This window comes from Rhipicephalus microplus, chromosome X (assembly GCF_043290135.1).
Source record: "Rhipicephalus microplus isolate Deutch F79 chromosome X, USDA_Rmic, whole genome shotgun sequence".
Classification (NCBI taxonomy): domain Eukaryota; kingdom Metazoa; phylum Arthropoda; class Arachnida; order Ixodida; family Ixodidae; genus Rhipicephalus; species Rhipicephalus microplus.
Window position 1 is genome coordinate 410,018,158 of NC_134710.1, and position 13,643 is coordinate 410,031,800.

General features: G+C 42.8%; 1 protein-coding gene across 4 annotated transcripts in view; it reads right to left on the minus strand.

The window, feature by feature from the left end:
- The window catches only part of LOC119160975 (cell polarity complex component crumbs), a 234,921-nt gene that overhangs the window by 28,287 nt on the left and 192,991 nt on the right, over positions 1-13,643 (minus strand). For all 4 annotated transcript variants that reach the window (XM_075880257.1, XM_037413268.2, XM_075880258.1 and 1 more), the window contains one exon: positions 274-386. In XM_075880257.1, the coding sequence (XP_075736372.1) occupies positions 274-386 (113 nt within the window). The remainder of the gene's footprint in view (positions 1-273; positions 387-13,643) is intronic.

Here is a 13,643-nt window from a genome sequence, read left to right on the forward strand (position 1 = left end):
ACCAATAATTAAAAAAAAAAGAAAAACTGGGTTGGATAATATATATGACCATTTCCATTCTGACCAAGTGCAAAACGGAAAAAGTCTACAACTATAAGTTGAGCATTCCATTAGCTTGCCAGAAGTTAACAAGCATTTAGATACCTTATTCATTCCACTATGCTTGCACTCGTGCAGCTATAGTCCCAACAGCTACATAAAGCAACCAAGTAAAGCTTACATCAGTCAGGGCGAAACTGCCGGAAAGCCTGTCACACATCCTGAAAAACTCACACTCGAATCCTTGATCCAAATCTTGGCAAGTGCTTTCTTCTGGGCACCCATTAAGAACACATGGTTTGACCTCCTCACAGCGGTTACCACGATAAGAAGGTAGGCACACACACCTGCAAAAAAATAAAAAATTGAATAATCACAAATGTAGAGGGTGTGCATGAAATCCTGGAAGACATCAAAAACACCTTAAATAGTAATAATCAAGTGACTCTTAAAAAGAAGCTGGAAAGAATACAGAGACTAGCGGCACAATTTATTTGTTCAACGTGCCGAAGAAAGGAATCAGTCAGACTGATGTTACGGAGATGCAATGTTACGTAGAAATAAATATAGGCTGAAAGTATTCTTCCGAATAATGCAAGATCAACTTAAGATAGACAAGCTCAAATATTTACATGCTCTAGGCAAAAGAAATCCCCGAACTGACCACGATTGCATCATAAAACCATACCAAACTAATACTAACACGTTTTGATATTCTTTTTTCCCAGATGCCATAGAAATGTAGAACCCACTGCCGAACAATATTGTTGTTTTAAAAGATTTTAATGACTTCGAAGAAGGTGTAGAGGCACATTTACGTGATTGTTCAATTGAATTGTTTTTTTCAGTGCCAAGTGATGCAAGCGACTTCATTTTCAAAGCAAATATTTTGAAAAATGATAGTGAATTCTAGATTGTTCTTGATTTGTTATTTTGAATCCTGAATTGTTATTTAGGAGAATGCCAGTTTTCCTTATGAATTGTCAAGATATTGCAAAACTTTACATTCTTTGTGTACATCCTCTCTGTTATGACCCTCTGTGAGGGCTGACAGTACTACCAAATGAATAAATAAATAATACCCAGGTTTTTACATCCAAAAACCAAAATATGATTATGAGGCACGCCGTAGTTGAGGGCTCCGGACATTTCCACCATCCGGAGTTCTTTACCATGCATTGGCATCCCGCAGTACACAGTACTCTACCTTTTAGTCTTCACCGAAACGCAACCACCACCATAGCTGATATTGAACTCGTGAACTTTGCGCCAGCAGCCAAGCACTGCAACCTTTAATCCAGCGTAACAAACAACACTTGAAATACATGGACCGATATGTCCCTTAAGTTTCCTTGTTTTCTGCATGTTAGAAATAAAATTATTTTCCCTATATGAAGCAAATTTATAACTGAAGGGCAAGGCGTTTCTCATTATATTTCAATCTAGAAGCCATTCTGAAGGCTATCTTGGCAATGCGATTAGAAAACAATGCTACTGTAGCGAAGCCTTATACTACACAGTCCGTTGTCCTCTCCAGCGCCTTCTAGTAGGTCGCCCCCTTCGAAAAAGAAGCCAAGAGCCCGCCAATAAACGCCTGAACACTATGTTTACATGTTAGTCTTCCTGGATGAAAAGTTTGACAAAAAAAGATCTAGACAAGCAAAATCAGTTTAAAAATAGTCAAAACATGCCACATCATTTCTCGTGCAAAAGTGGTCAATAAAAAAGGTACCTACTGCATAATTTTGGCCACTTTCTTTTACATGATGACACTTGAAAGCTTTCTCTTATTGATTACCAGTTTAGAGCAGCCAAGCACCCTTCCAAGCAAACTGAGATGCTTGCCTTAATCTATTTCTCAACATGCTACATTATCTGTACTGTATAGTATTCCAGGTCTAGATTTTTAAGAATTTTCTCAATGCTGCTTGCACCCTTCTTAAACTCTTGCGGGATTAAGACTGCTGCAGTCTTCACTGATGTCCAAGAAAAAATTTAATCTTCAGGTATCTCTCAATATAACACAATGAATGCATTGCACTTCATTCTATGGCTGCATCTGAGAATGTTGTGCAAGAAGTTACCGCATAACAAACTTATTGCATAGAGACACAAGATCTTTGCAATGTCCTTGCTAAAAGCTGGATGACGATGAGTTCAGACAATGCCGGCCTTCCAGCATCAAGCAAAGCTTGGAGCTGACTGCTATGAGTTTTCAGGACAATAAAATATATTTTTTCAGTTGTCCATCTTCAAACCAGAGTTTCTGCACCATAATCCTGGTCCATTCTGCGTGGCTCACCGCAGCAGTAAAAAATGTATTTCTCAAATGTTTTTCTGTCCACTATGATGCAGCTTACTTGCAGGTCTTCAATAAAAAAATGATGATGTCTCTGGTGCATGAAGCCAGTGGTCATCACTGATCATCTATTCTTTGCACACACATCATTACCTCTAAAAATAGGGCATGCGCTGATTCCTGGCCACATAAACAGTCCACACAGCTATGGCCAAACTTGCAGAGGCAGTGTACACTTTTCTGCCCTCTCATTTCCCACTCCATTTCACATAGCATGCATTTACACAAAGCTATCTAAACTGTATGACTAGGCAGTGTTCTTTTGGCTCTTCATATTTAAAGGTCCCCCTATTGCTCAAGTCCCACTTTTATTTGTGGGTAAAGTGGAGTAATAGTAAGAGATATCTTTATTATGAGTAAAAACATCAATACCAAAATATTTACTACCTAAATCTGGCAAGAAAATAACTAAAGCCATGCAAATAGCAAAATTTTAGGTGCAAAGCGAATTCAAATATGTATTGAAGTGCGAGTGTAAATGAAATCAAATATTCTTAGAATATCTTTCGAATACATCAAAGTGAAATTGCAGAAAAAGAACAGTTAGCATATATTTAAGCATATTCTTATGACATAGCAACATGACAGTGTTCTTTTCACTAAGTCAGAAGTGCAACAGCCAAAATAGAATTTGAAGCAATTTTCGGAGTAGCAAAATGTTACTTTTGGAGCACTAAAATCCATATATTAAAGCACGTTACGGGGAAAAAATATTCATTTTTTATCACAAAAGACCACATTTGAGACAGTATGAAAAACGAGTATCTACATAAAAATTGATATTTACAAACAATTCAATATCCCCTAAATCATGCACAGTAATTAGGATCACTGCTATTTCAATAAAAGTAGTGATTTGAACCACCCCAGTCAGCAAACAATGATAACTTTTTGCCAGTAACTTTTTAGATATCACCTATCATACTAGCACTCACAGTTATGGGGCAGATACACGAGTGAGTAACAGAACAAACTAACTGTGCTGTGTTCCGTGACTAGTGCTACCAACCCCTTCCAAATTTTAAAATAACTTTTCACAGGACACCGGTGTACTGCAGCGAAGGTGGCTTAAGTGGCATTCTGCACCAGGTTGGAAAAACGTCAAGAAATTTTCGAACCACTGCACTTCCCACTCCCCACCCCCCCCCCCTTTTTTTTTTCATGATGGGATTAGGTTTATGGCACAACTTTTCAGCTCGCTTGTGCTTGCAAGGCGCGTTCAACTAGATGAAGTAACGATGACATGCGCCCGTTGACCCGGCGAGGGCACCGGATATGCATCGCATGTGTCGTTGCTCTGGCAACTCATGGTTGCCGGCAACGCGGGCGTTTGCAGCACTATGAGTTTGTTCTGGTGCAGTAACAGCGGCATATGCTTCCAGCTTTGGTTCCTAACATGACATAGTTAAGTTTGCTGACTAGAAAACTCATTTTCTGTGAAGTGTTGCTGACTAAGGCAACCCATTTTTGTCTAGCAGTTGCGTCGTCTCGCCAATAATTATCCGCTACGGTCAGCGAACCGATGGGTGCCCGGCATTGTTACTTTATCTGAGCAATCACATTTTGCAAGTGTCCTGGCCTTATCGTGGTTTATGATTAGGGCTGCATACCTGGATCCCTGGATTGATTGATGACGCAAACTACAGGTCGCCAACGTGGCCTCCATTTTTCACTAAAATTAGCACAATTGAGAAAATTTTGAGGCTGGTCAGTCATTTTGGCGCAGCGTGGCGCGATTTCGGCAAATTTCATGGTTTTGGCACAACTTGGTGCAAAAATAGAGAATTATACCAATTTTGCACAATTGGCACAGCTGTGCACCCCTGCTAGGTTGACGAAGCCAGAACGGGGTGGTGTTTGACAGTTGTCTTATCAAGAATGGGGCAATTCAGAGGGCAAATTATGTACACGATTTGGTGCAACCAAAGTGTTGCCGACAACACTTGGCACGTGAAACGCAAAGGTGCTATTTCCTCAGCGTCTCCTCCTCTTTCAACTTCTACAGAAGCCCAACTGATGTGGTGTAAAGAAGGGTGTGCTATCTGCACGTCCAGAGTTCCAAATCTGCCTTGTATATGCCAAAATGTAAGAATATCTGAAACTCTGGACACTAAAAATCTTCGGAGTGTGATTTTTCAAATGTCCCGCCGAAATGTCCCGTCCGAAACAGCATTAATTGTGCCCCCCCCCCCCCCAGTGCTACTTCTATTATCTCTATGTTAGAACCAGCATTTTCTTGAGCCAATTCAATAAGACCGAAGCAAGGCCTAGAAAATTAGCCATAATCTGCATGTTACACTGGACATGTCGTCAAAAGACGATAGCCTTGCGTCTGGAGAGAGTGAACAAAACCTTTATTTGATGTTCTGCGCAAGAAAATCGGTGAATGGTATTCTGCAGGCGCTGCGTTAGAGTGCCTCGAGCGTGTAGCCGAGGCGAACAAGCGCATCTAGGCACGTAAGACACGAGCGGCATCTGGCAGTTAACTTCAAAAACGAAGGCGTGTGCGACCACGGAGAAAGATGCGTGCCAGTCTCGGAAGTGATAAGATGTAGAATTCAAAGCGACGGGCAGGTGCCACCACCGTGTCATCGTAGCAAAGTGTTGGAAACACCTTCTTGAGCATCGCGTTGCACTGTCAGCGCAGCACGATAAACGCTACAGTCCTTAGAGTTACTTGTGTGTGCCTCTTCAAGAATAAAGGCAGACATACAAAACATAGACGTGTTGTTATGGCACCTCAAATATTTGCAATATTTGCTTTTTTAATTGACAATCGCACAACTATGAACGCTAAACCTTGAGCAATATTGGTGGGCGCTGGAGATGGGGTTGGTCGTTTGATGCAGTTTGAGGTATCGTTAGGGTGGACAAACAGACAAATGTGCAGGCAGGCAGGCAGGCAGGAAGGCAGGCAGGCAGGCAGACCAAAATTTTTCCGTCGAAGGTCCCCAAGAAAGACTATTGTCTTTAAAAGTAGCTATGTTGCAATACAGTTGTCTGACGAGGTGAAGTGTATTAAAAAGATTGAAGGAGCTACCTACAGTTAGTTGTCTGACGAGGTGAAGTGTATTAAAAAGATTGAAGGGGCTACCTCTTTCTGTTTGCAAACAGTCTGATGTCACTGCAAGCACTGCGCCCACCATTCCCTCCCTCAGCGCAGAGGCTGGTTAGCAAGAGAGTTCTGCCAATGGGCTCTTCCTGCATAGCAGGGCTGCGTGTGTCTGCATTCCTCGGACAGGAATTTCGGCGAATTATTGTTTTTCTAAAGCCACTAAACCGTAGGGTAACTGCACGATTTTGTTAGGTTAACATGCGGCGATTTGCTCATCGTAAATGACAGCCATTAAAAAAATTTCTATTTTCCTTTTCGAAAGCGAACTTTCCGCATGTTTATGGTAATGCATGCTTTGAATTTTCGTTGGGACATGTGCACTGCAATTTTAAATGAGACACACCATTGGCGGCAGCATTGCTCTGAGAGGCCATGAACAATATTCCCATTAACGTCGCAAAATTCTGATCGAAAATTAATGAGAAAAAAAGAAAAAAAAAACGCTTTTTGTTGTGCATTAGGCTGAGGTTAACAAATCCACGTGAAAATCAAAGCGAAGTTGTCAGTGACGTTCCTCACAGCCCACTGAAAATTTATGCAATTTTAAATCTCTATATTTAAATCATATACATAATCTTTTGCACTGTTACATCACTGCATCTGACACTAACAACGTATTTGCATACTTACACTGCTCAAGACCTGACACACAAACTTGTAGTGCGCATCGCCACTTCATAAATATCAAGCTGTAATGGTATGAAGTATACGTGAAACAAAAATCTCCACTCATTACATGAAGACATACGAGGCCTTCGGAAACAGGAGTTGAAATATATACCTTTATTGCGTTTGCGTACTCGCCGAAAAACAATGTGTATATTCAGCTTCATTGATAAACATGCTTATAGTTCATGCGTAGTCATATTTTTCAGCCTGGAGATCATGCAATTTCTTTTCTTCTCACAGCGCAAACACCAAGATGTATTCACTCGCAGATGATTGCATCAAATGCATATTTACCTTGACTAAAATGTGGAATCATGAGGTTTCGTCGACAACCGGTTACTGCCTCCAGCCGACAACAAATGTCAATGTTTTCGCAAACAAGACGCATCATTATTCACACACTGCGCACAATATTCTCAGTTTCATCATCCGTAAAAGTGAACCAATATTGCTGATGCCTTTTAGTGCACACTACACCCCACAATCAACACTGCACATTTTCGAAGATGATGCCGCTGTTCCTTGCACAGGACGCCACACGTGTTCACTTGTTCAGGATAAACAGCCAGCCAGCGTGGCAAATATTTTACCACGTGGTTTACCACACAGCTTGCTGTTCTCTGACCCATACTACAGCTAATGTCACCACTGTAACATGAAGTTTAACATGAATGTCGCCACTGTAACATGAAGTTTAAGCTTTAAAAAAGAAAAAAAACTTGCCCCGAACACCACATGACTGTGCCACGGTGAGCCACCAGCGGGGGTGTTATGCCAACCACACGTTGGATGTGCACCAGTGACGTCAGGCTGTGACGTACCCCGGTAGAGGTCTATCAGACATTGATTGTACTAATTTTTTAGAAATTCGACCGTAAGAGAGCCTGAAAGGCGTCTTTGCCGCAATAAAATAATGTTGGGTGAAGCATACTAAAAAATATGAAGGAGTCATTTTTAATCTGACATTAACTGTATTTGTCTTTGGGAAGTTCTAATAGTTTCAAATAGTAAAATTCCAGTAAACATCGCACAGCAAACACTTTGCGAAAAGTATTTGAAATTTCGAATGTTCACACACCCCTAGAAATAAAGAAAACGCCGCCGTTCACATCAATGCGTAATGGCACTCACTCAAAGTCACACAAGGTAGCTTCACTGGTGAGGACGTCTTGAGGGGCTAGTTGGTTCACTCTATGCAGGAAAGAAATGCGCTAAAATAGAAAAGGACACCACATAGACTGAACACTACACAGATTGAGCACAAACTGATAAATTTTTTTATTCACTGTAGAGCATCAGTTTAATAGGCAAACCGAACTGAACCGTATGTAAAGCACGAGTTCAACAGAGTAAGATACTGGGGCATAGCAAAAACACATGTGCTTGTGAGGTTTTGGAAGTGGTCTTCATCAACATGAAAAGTGATAGCTGTGGAAGTGAGGCCTCGGTATTGCTCTATGATGCAGAAGTGTCCTTTTTGATGATTAAAGTGCGTTGGCACAAGATTTTTCTGGGCACATCTGCACATCTATGTTCGGTTTGCTTATTCAACCAACAATGCACACTCAATTAAAAGTGTTGATAGTTTGCATTCGATTTATTTAGTGTTCCTTCTTTGTGGTTTCCTTTCCTATTTTGTGCAACTTTTCCTGCACATAACTTTACTGCTGCAAACTCTTGCTTGAGATTCTTTTTTTTCTTGTAGATTTTATAATATTGCAAATAAATATAGTAAAAAATTACAAAGATTTCAAACTATAAAACAGTTATTTAACATATTAATCATATGTCAAATTATTGTTAGAAGAGGAAGGTGGTAATCATGGCTGCTTGAGAGCACCATAAAAGCACCATTATGAAGCCCCATAAAAAAAGCCTCAAAGCAAATCTGTAAAAGATCTAGTGACAATAAAGGCCTGTCATGCAGCAGCTCCAGGCAGTGCCTCCTCCATGAAAGAGGCAGCAGCAAAGCCAAGGGGTAATTTCGAGAATACAGACCTCCTTCTCTGCTGCCGAAATCTTAACACTTTGTGTTTATAATGTGATACATCCCAATTGCTTTATTTTTATGTGATCGGGTTTCCAAAAATTGTTAGCACCACTCAGGACTAGCAATATTTGTCAAGCATTACCATTTTTTTACATTGTTCTGTTGAGACTACATGCAGGTCACGACTAGTCAAGTTTATTCGAAAGCACCAGCAATATGCTGGAAAGTTCGGTCACTAATGTATAAAAGACGATGCTTCTGCCCGTGAAGAGATTATGAATGGCGGTCCATAGAGATTTCTAAAGTTAGCTGAAGGTGACTCTGACGCTGCGATAATTCAGCGACCATGACAATGATTGGTAGTACATGAATTTGCCTAGTCATCGTACTTGCGAGTCTCAAATCGCACTTGAGGCTTTGTTTATTGCTGTGTTTCGGTTTTGTTTTGAAGCAAAGAATAAACCCTTTTGAACTTTGTGGTGAAATTTGAAATGGTAAGCCTTAAAAGTTATGATAGTGAAGTGTAATTGCTGAATATTTTCAGATTTTTGTTTCATAACAAAGCAGCTTCAAGCTATGTGAAGCCAGCTGGAGCCGAACAAAAATTAGACAAGTCCGTGTACTACCCATCATTCCCATGCCCACTGAAGCGCCGTGCATTCCAGCTCCCATAGACACTAGCAGCAGAGTTGCCATCAGTGTATTTATAGGAAAGATTATGCGGCATGCCGACTGTGACTGTTTCTATAAGGGTACAGAATGGATTTCTTGTTATTATTTTGCGCAGTAAAAAGCTTCATCTTTAAGGGGGGACGCAGCCTTTGAAAACCGAAAAATCGCGAAAAAGTCGATTTTTGGCAAACCCCATATTCGGGCAGTATGTGTCATAAACTACCTTTTCTGTAAATATCAACGTCTAATTCGTCGCGAAACCATTTGAAATAAAGTTTAGAACATGCCGTGGCGGCCCTCGTGCGGCGCGCGAGCGCTCAAAATACCCCAACTTGGCGTGATCGCAGTTTTTCGACCGCTCGACAGAGCGCCGCCATTTTGGTGTTGTTTTGTTTGTGAATTCTTGCTCTTTCTTTCCCCGCCACCTGCGTCGCCGGCGGCAGCGCAGGAGAGGAGCAAGCCGCTCATGATTGGAGGGCTCGCGAGAGTTTTCAAGTTTCCCGCGGCTGAGGCGCGCAGCTGGGATTGGGCGAAGCGCGCGCTCCCCAAGGACGCGGGGGAGCCCGCGACTGCCATTGGCTGCTGCGCGCGATGACGTAGCGCTCTTGCGCATAATCGGCCGATGCGGCCGCTCGTCTGCTGCTCCTCCGTCCGGCGTCTTTGTGTTCCGCTCGCTTCCGTGTATCGTTGCAGCCGTTCGCATACTCTCCATGTTTCAACTGTCTTCTAAACGATTTTCAACCGTCTTTACGAGACGATTTTCAACCGTCTATACGAGACCGTTGTTGTGTTCGCTCACGATGCGCCCAACGAAAAAGAAGACGCTACAATCCTTCGGTGCAAGGAAGCGAGCTATGAAGCTTGTCCGCGCGGCGAGGCTCTCCGCTCGCACGTGCGCCGACGGTGATCGCGCCGACGGTACCTGTGGGGCAGCTTCTGCTTCATCTACGCAAGAGAGTGGTCGCATCGACGCGCCTAGCAACGGGACTCCTGCTCCGCCGGTGCAAGAATTTGTCGTTACAAGTGCGCCTGGTGTCTCGTGCTCATCGACAGTGGCTTCCGCATCTTCTCTTTCATCGGCCTCGAGTGCGATCGCGTCGTCAACTGTGCATTTGCGAACAAGTTTCCTGACGTGCGAGGAGAAAGAGGCGGCGGATCAACAAAGCGCTGCTGTGCAAAGAGAACTTGGCGCTATGCCAGCGACGGAGCGAAAATTTCAGGCAATGGAGCGCGATCATGAAACTGCCACCGCTACAAGTGAAGGCGAAAAATTTTTCCTTGTGCAAATGGATGCCCTAGACGACCTGCTATCTCGGACCCCGTGCCACCGGTGCACCGCGATTGGGATGAAGGTACGAGGAGGCACCCAACTTGGACTTGCTGCAAAGCTTGAGCTAGTATGCTTGCATTGTGGAGTAGTTTCAAGCTCATGGAGTTCATCTCGTCAGGATGACACAAAGGCCTTTGATGTGAATGTAAGAGCCATTATGGCAACAAAACAAATAGGCAAGGGACAAACAGCTCTCAACGACTTTTGGGCAGCGATGAACGTGTCCCATCATGGCCTCCATCACAAGACCTTTCAGAAGCACCTGAAGAAATTCAGAGAACCGCAGACACAATGCATAGAAAATTTCTATGCAGAATCTGCTTCTGCTGTAAAAGCCACTTACAAAGAAATGGATCAATATTTCACCAGGGATATAACAGTTTGTTATGATGGAACATGGCACAAGCGTGGGCACACATCCCATATTGGAGTCGGGGCAATTATCGAATACCATATGGGCCTTATCTTGGACGCCGTTGTTCTGTCTAATCAGTGCCTTGGTTGCCAAGTAGGGCCAAAGCCTGGAAACGCAGACCATGCATGCTGGCTGGAGAATCATGTGTGCCAGAAAAACACCGTCTAAATCAGGGAGAATAGAGGTTGAGGCAGCTATCATCCTCTTTTCACGCTCACTGTCGAAGCACAACCTCCGTTACACAACGCTCGTGTCTGATGGAGATAGTGCCACCTTCTCTGCCCTTGTACAAGAAAATGTTTATGGACTGGTCCCCATTTCAAAAGAGGAATGCCTGAACCACGTTCAGAAGAGGATGGGGACTGCACTTCGCAACCTTGTGCAGAAAAGTGACAAGGCTTTGGGAGGGAAGGGCAGGCTGACAAAGGCCCTCATCGACAAGTTGACAGATTATTATGGCTGGGCCCTACGGAACAATTCCGATGATGTGGCTGCAATGCGGCGGGCAGTGATGGCATCGTACCACCATGTGACGTCGACGGATGAGGAGCCGCACCACGACTTGTGCCCAGAGGGTGCAGACTCCTGGTGTCGTCACAATGCCAGCAAGATTACCGGTGTTCCACCTCCGAAGCATTCGTACAAGCTGCCACGCTATGTTGCAGATGCACTTCTACCCATTTATGAGAGGCTCTCACAGGCTTCTCTTCTGCAACGCTGCCTGGGAGCAAAGACGCAGAATGCATCAGAGTCCTTTCACTCTGTGCTGTGGTCCCTCATGCCCAAAGAGCAGCATGCGTCACTGATTGCTGTGGAGACAGCACTGCATGATGCAGTGCTAAGATACAATGCTGGCTGCTACAGGGCCACCCAAGAGCTAGCTTCATCAGTGGGGCTGACACCTGGCCACCTGGCCATTCAATGGGCAGCCGAGAAAGATTCTCTGCGCTTGAAAAAGGCTAAGAAGCGATCCCTAGAGAAGATGGAAAGGCGGCAAAGAAAGAGAGTGCCAAAGGACACCTCCAGTTACGCTGCAGGTTCATTTTAGAACTGCCTATGTGCTCAAAACTTTAAAACGTCGTTTTCTCAAAATGACTTTTTTGGCTAGTGAGGCTGCTTATTCCAGCCATATCTCTGGAACCACTCATTGGATTTCCATAAGTCTTTTTTTATTATGTACATTAATCAATTTCTGAGGGGGTGACAAGCCCATTTTTTCAATATATTGTGTGTGTTATTTATTATATTTAATCAAAATTTGATTGATAATATCCTAATCACAAACACAAAGTTTGATGGTCTGCTAAAACTTTTCAGCAAGGAAATTCAAAAAAAGGGCTCTGTTACCCCCTGGAGTATCAATCTGGAAATCATCATAGTTAATTTCACAGTTCCAGCACCTTTTGAAAGTTCTCCAGGCCTGGAATAAGAGAACCATGTGCACTACCCTGATATTCTGCTGTAACTTGAAAACCAGTGAACATAACTTGATGAAATTTCGTAGTTCTTCTAATGCTTTTGCTATAAGTCTATCCTGAAAATTTCATTAAAATATCTCAATAAACAAAAAAGTTGGTATCCGATGGTAGCCTCTCCCCTTAACAGCCCAATACCGAGGCTTCATCATCATGAGCACTTGAAAATATTCATCATGAGCACTTGAAAATATACAGGGCATTTTTTTTTTAAACAACACATATTTTTCAAACAAATCCTATGACAGTCAGGCTCCTGTCGTTTTTGAAAACGAACTCTATGTTGAGGTGGATATACTTTCCTGCAGCTAAAACAATGTTGATGTGACTAATTAACAAAAACTCACGAATCAAATTTTCAATTATTGACTAGAGTACAGTTGCTTATATCGGAAAGTTGTGGTCAATGCTAAATTATGGCAAAACCATTCTTAGAAATCATAAAAATTACACACAGTTTAAGATAATCACAATTTATTTTCAAAGGTGAAATGAAAACTGGTCGCGCGAAGTGCGCATGAAGCACAACAACTCTGCTAGATCAGACCGGAACTGCCCATGACAAGGGGTGAAATCTGAATCAAGGGGCGCCAAAGCCGAATCTGCTCAGGAAAATCAGCAAGAATTCTGAAGTAGACAGCTTATTGTTTTTGTATGCGACATGTAGTGCTTGCCCATTTCCTTCTTAAAGGCACCGAGAACTGACCAGAACATGCGATTAGATCCTGGCAGAACTGACAGATTCCAGCACCCTTTACGTGTTATGAGTAGGATTCGTAGTTTTAAATCGTGTTTTAAAGTAAGAAGAACTTGTATGTCGCACAGCCTGGCAGGAGAGCCATAAAGCTAGATTATGAAGTTGATCACTTTGCTGTACTAGTCACATAGCCTGAAAATGTCACGCATGCCATAGTTTGTCCTCAAAGTTAGAGTATGTATATTATTATTTAGACCCACTCAATGGACCTTTTTCACAATGGTTACAGCGTCACAAGCAGCGAGCGCGAAACGCCATTTGATAATGCTTCTGGCCTACTAGAGAGCGTGGAGGCTTGCATGTTCCTTTGCACTCATGGCCTCAGCAATGACGTGCCGGCAGGTTTCGGAGGCCACGAGCCACCAAATATGTATCGGGGTTTCACCGCTGGAGTGTTTCTAGTGTGCATTCACAGAAGGCACCCATGAGAAATGTTCATTCCGTACTGCTTACGAGGTAAAAGCTAGGAGTTGCACGGTGAAAAGCGCCACCGCTCTGCAGCTGTCTCTATCCAAGTTGTGGCGCATGCATGTACAGTAAATCACTGCGCTGGAACACGAACCACTCTCGCGCTCACAGTTTGCAACATGTGTTGTCTCCTCTGTATAAGACTTCATACTCCCCACAGATAAGAAAATTCATATTACAAACGCTTTGCAGCATTTTCTACATTACCCTTCCATGATTAAACACTCTGACATTGAGTTTTCCGTTGTGTTGAAGAAAATAGGTAAATATGTGTCATAAAAATTGGTTCCCTATCTCTTTAAGGTATAAAGAAGTGCAAAAAACTTTTTCTCCTGTCTGCCTGGAAAAAGAAAT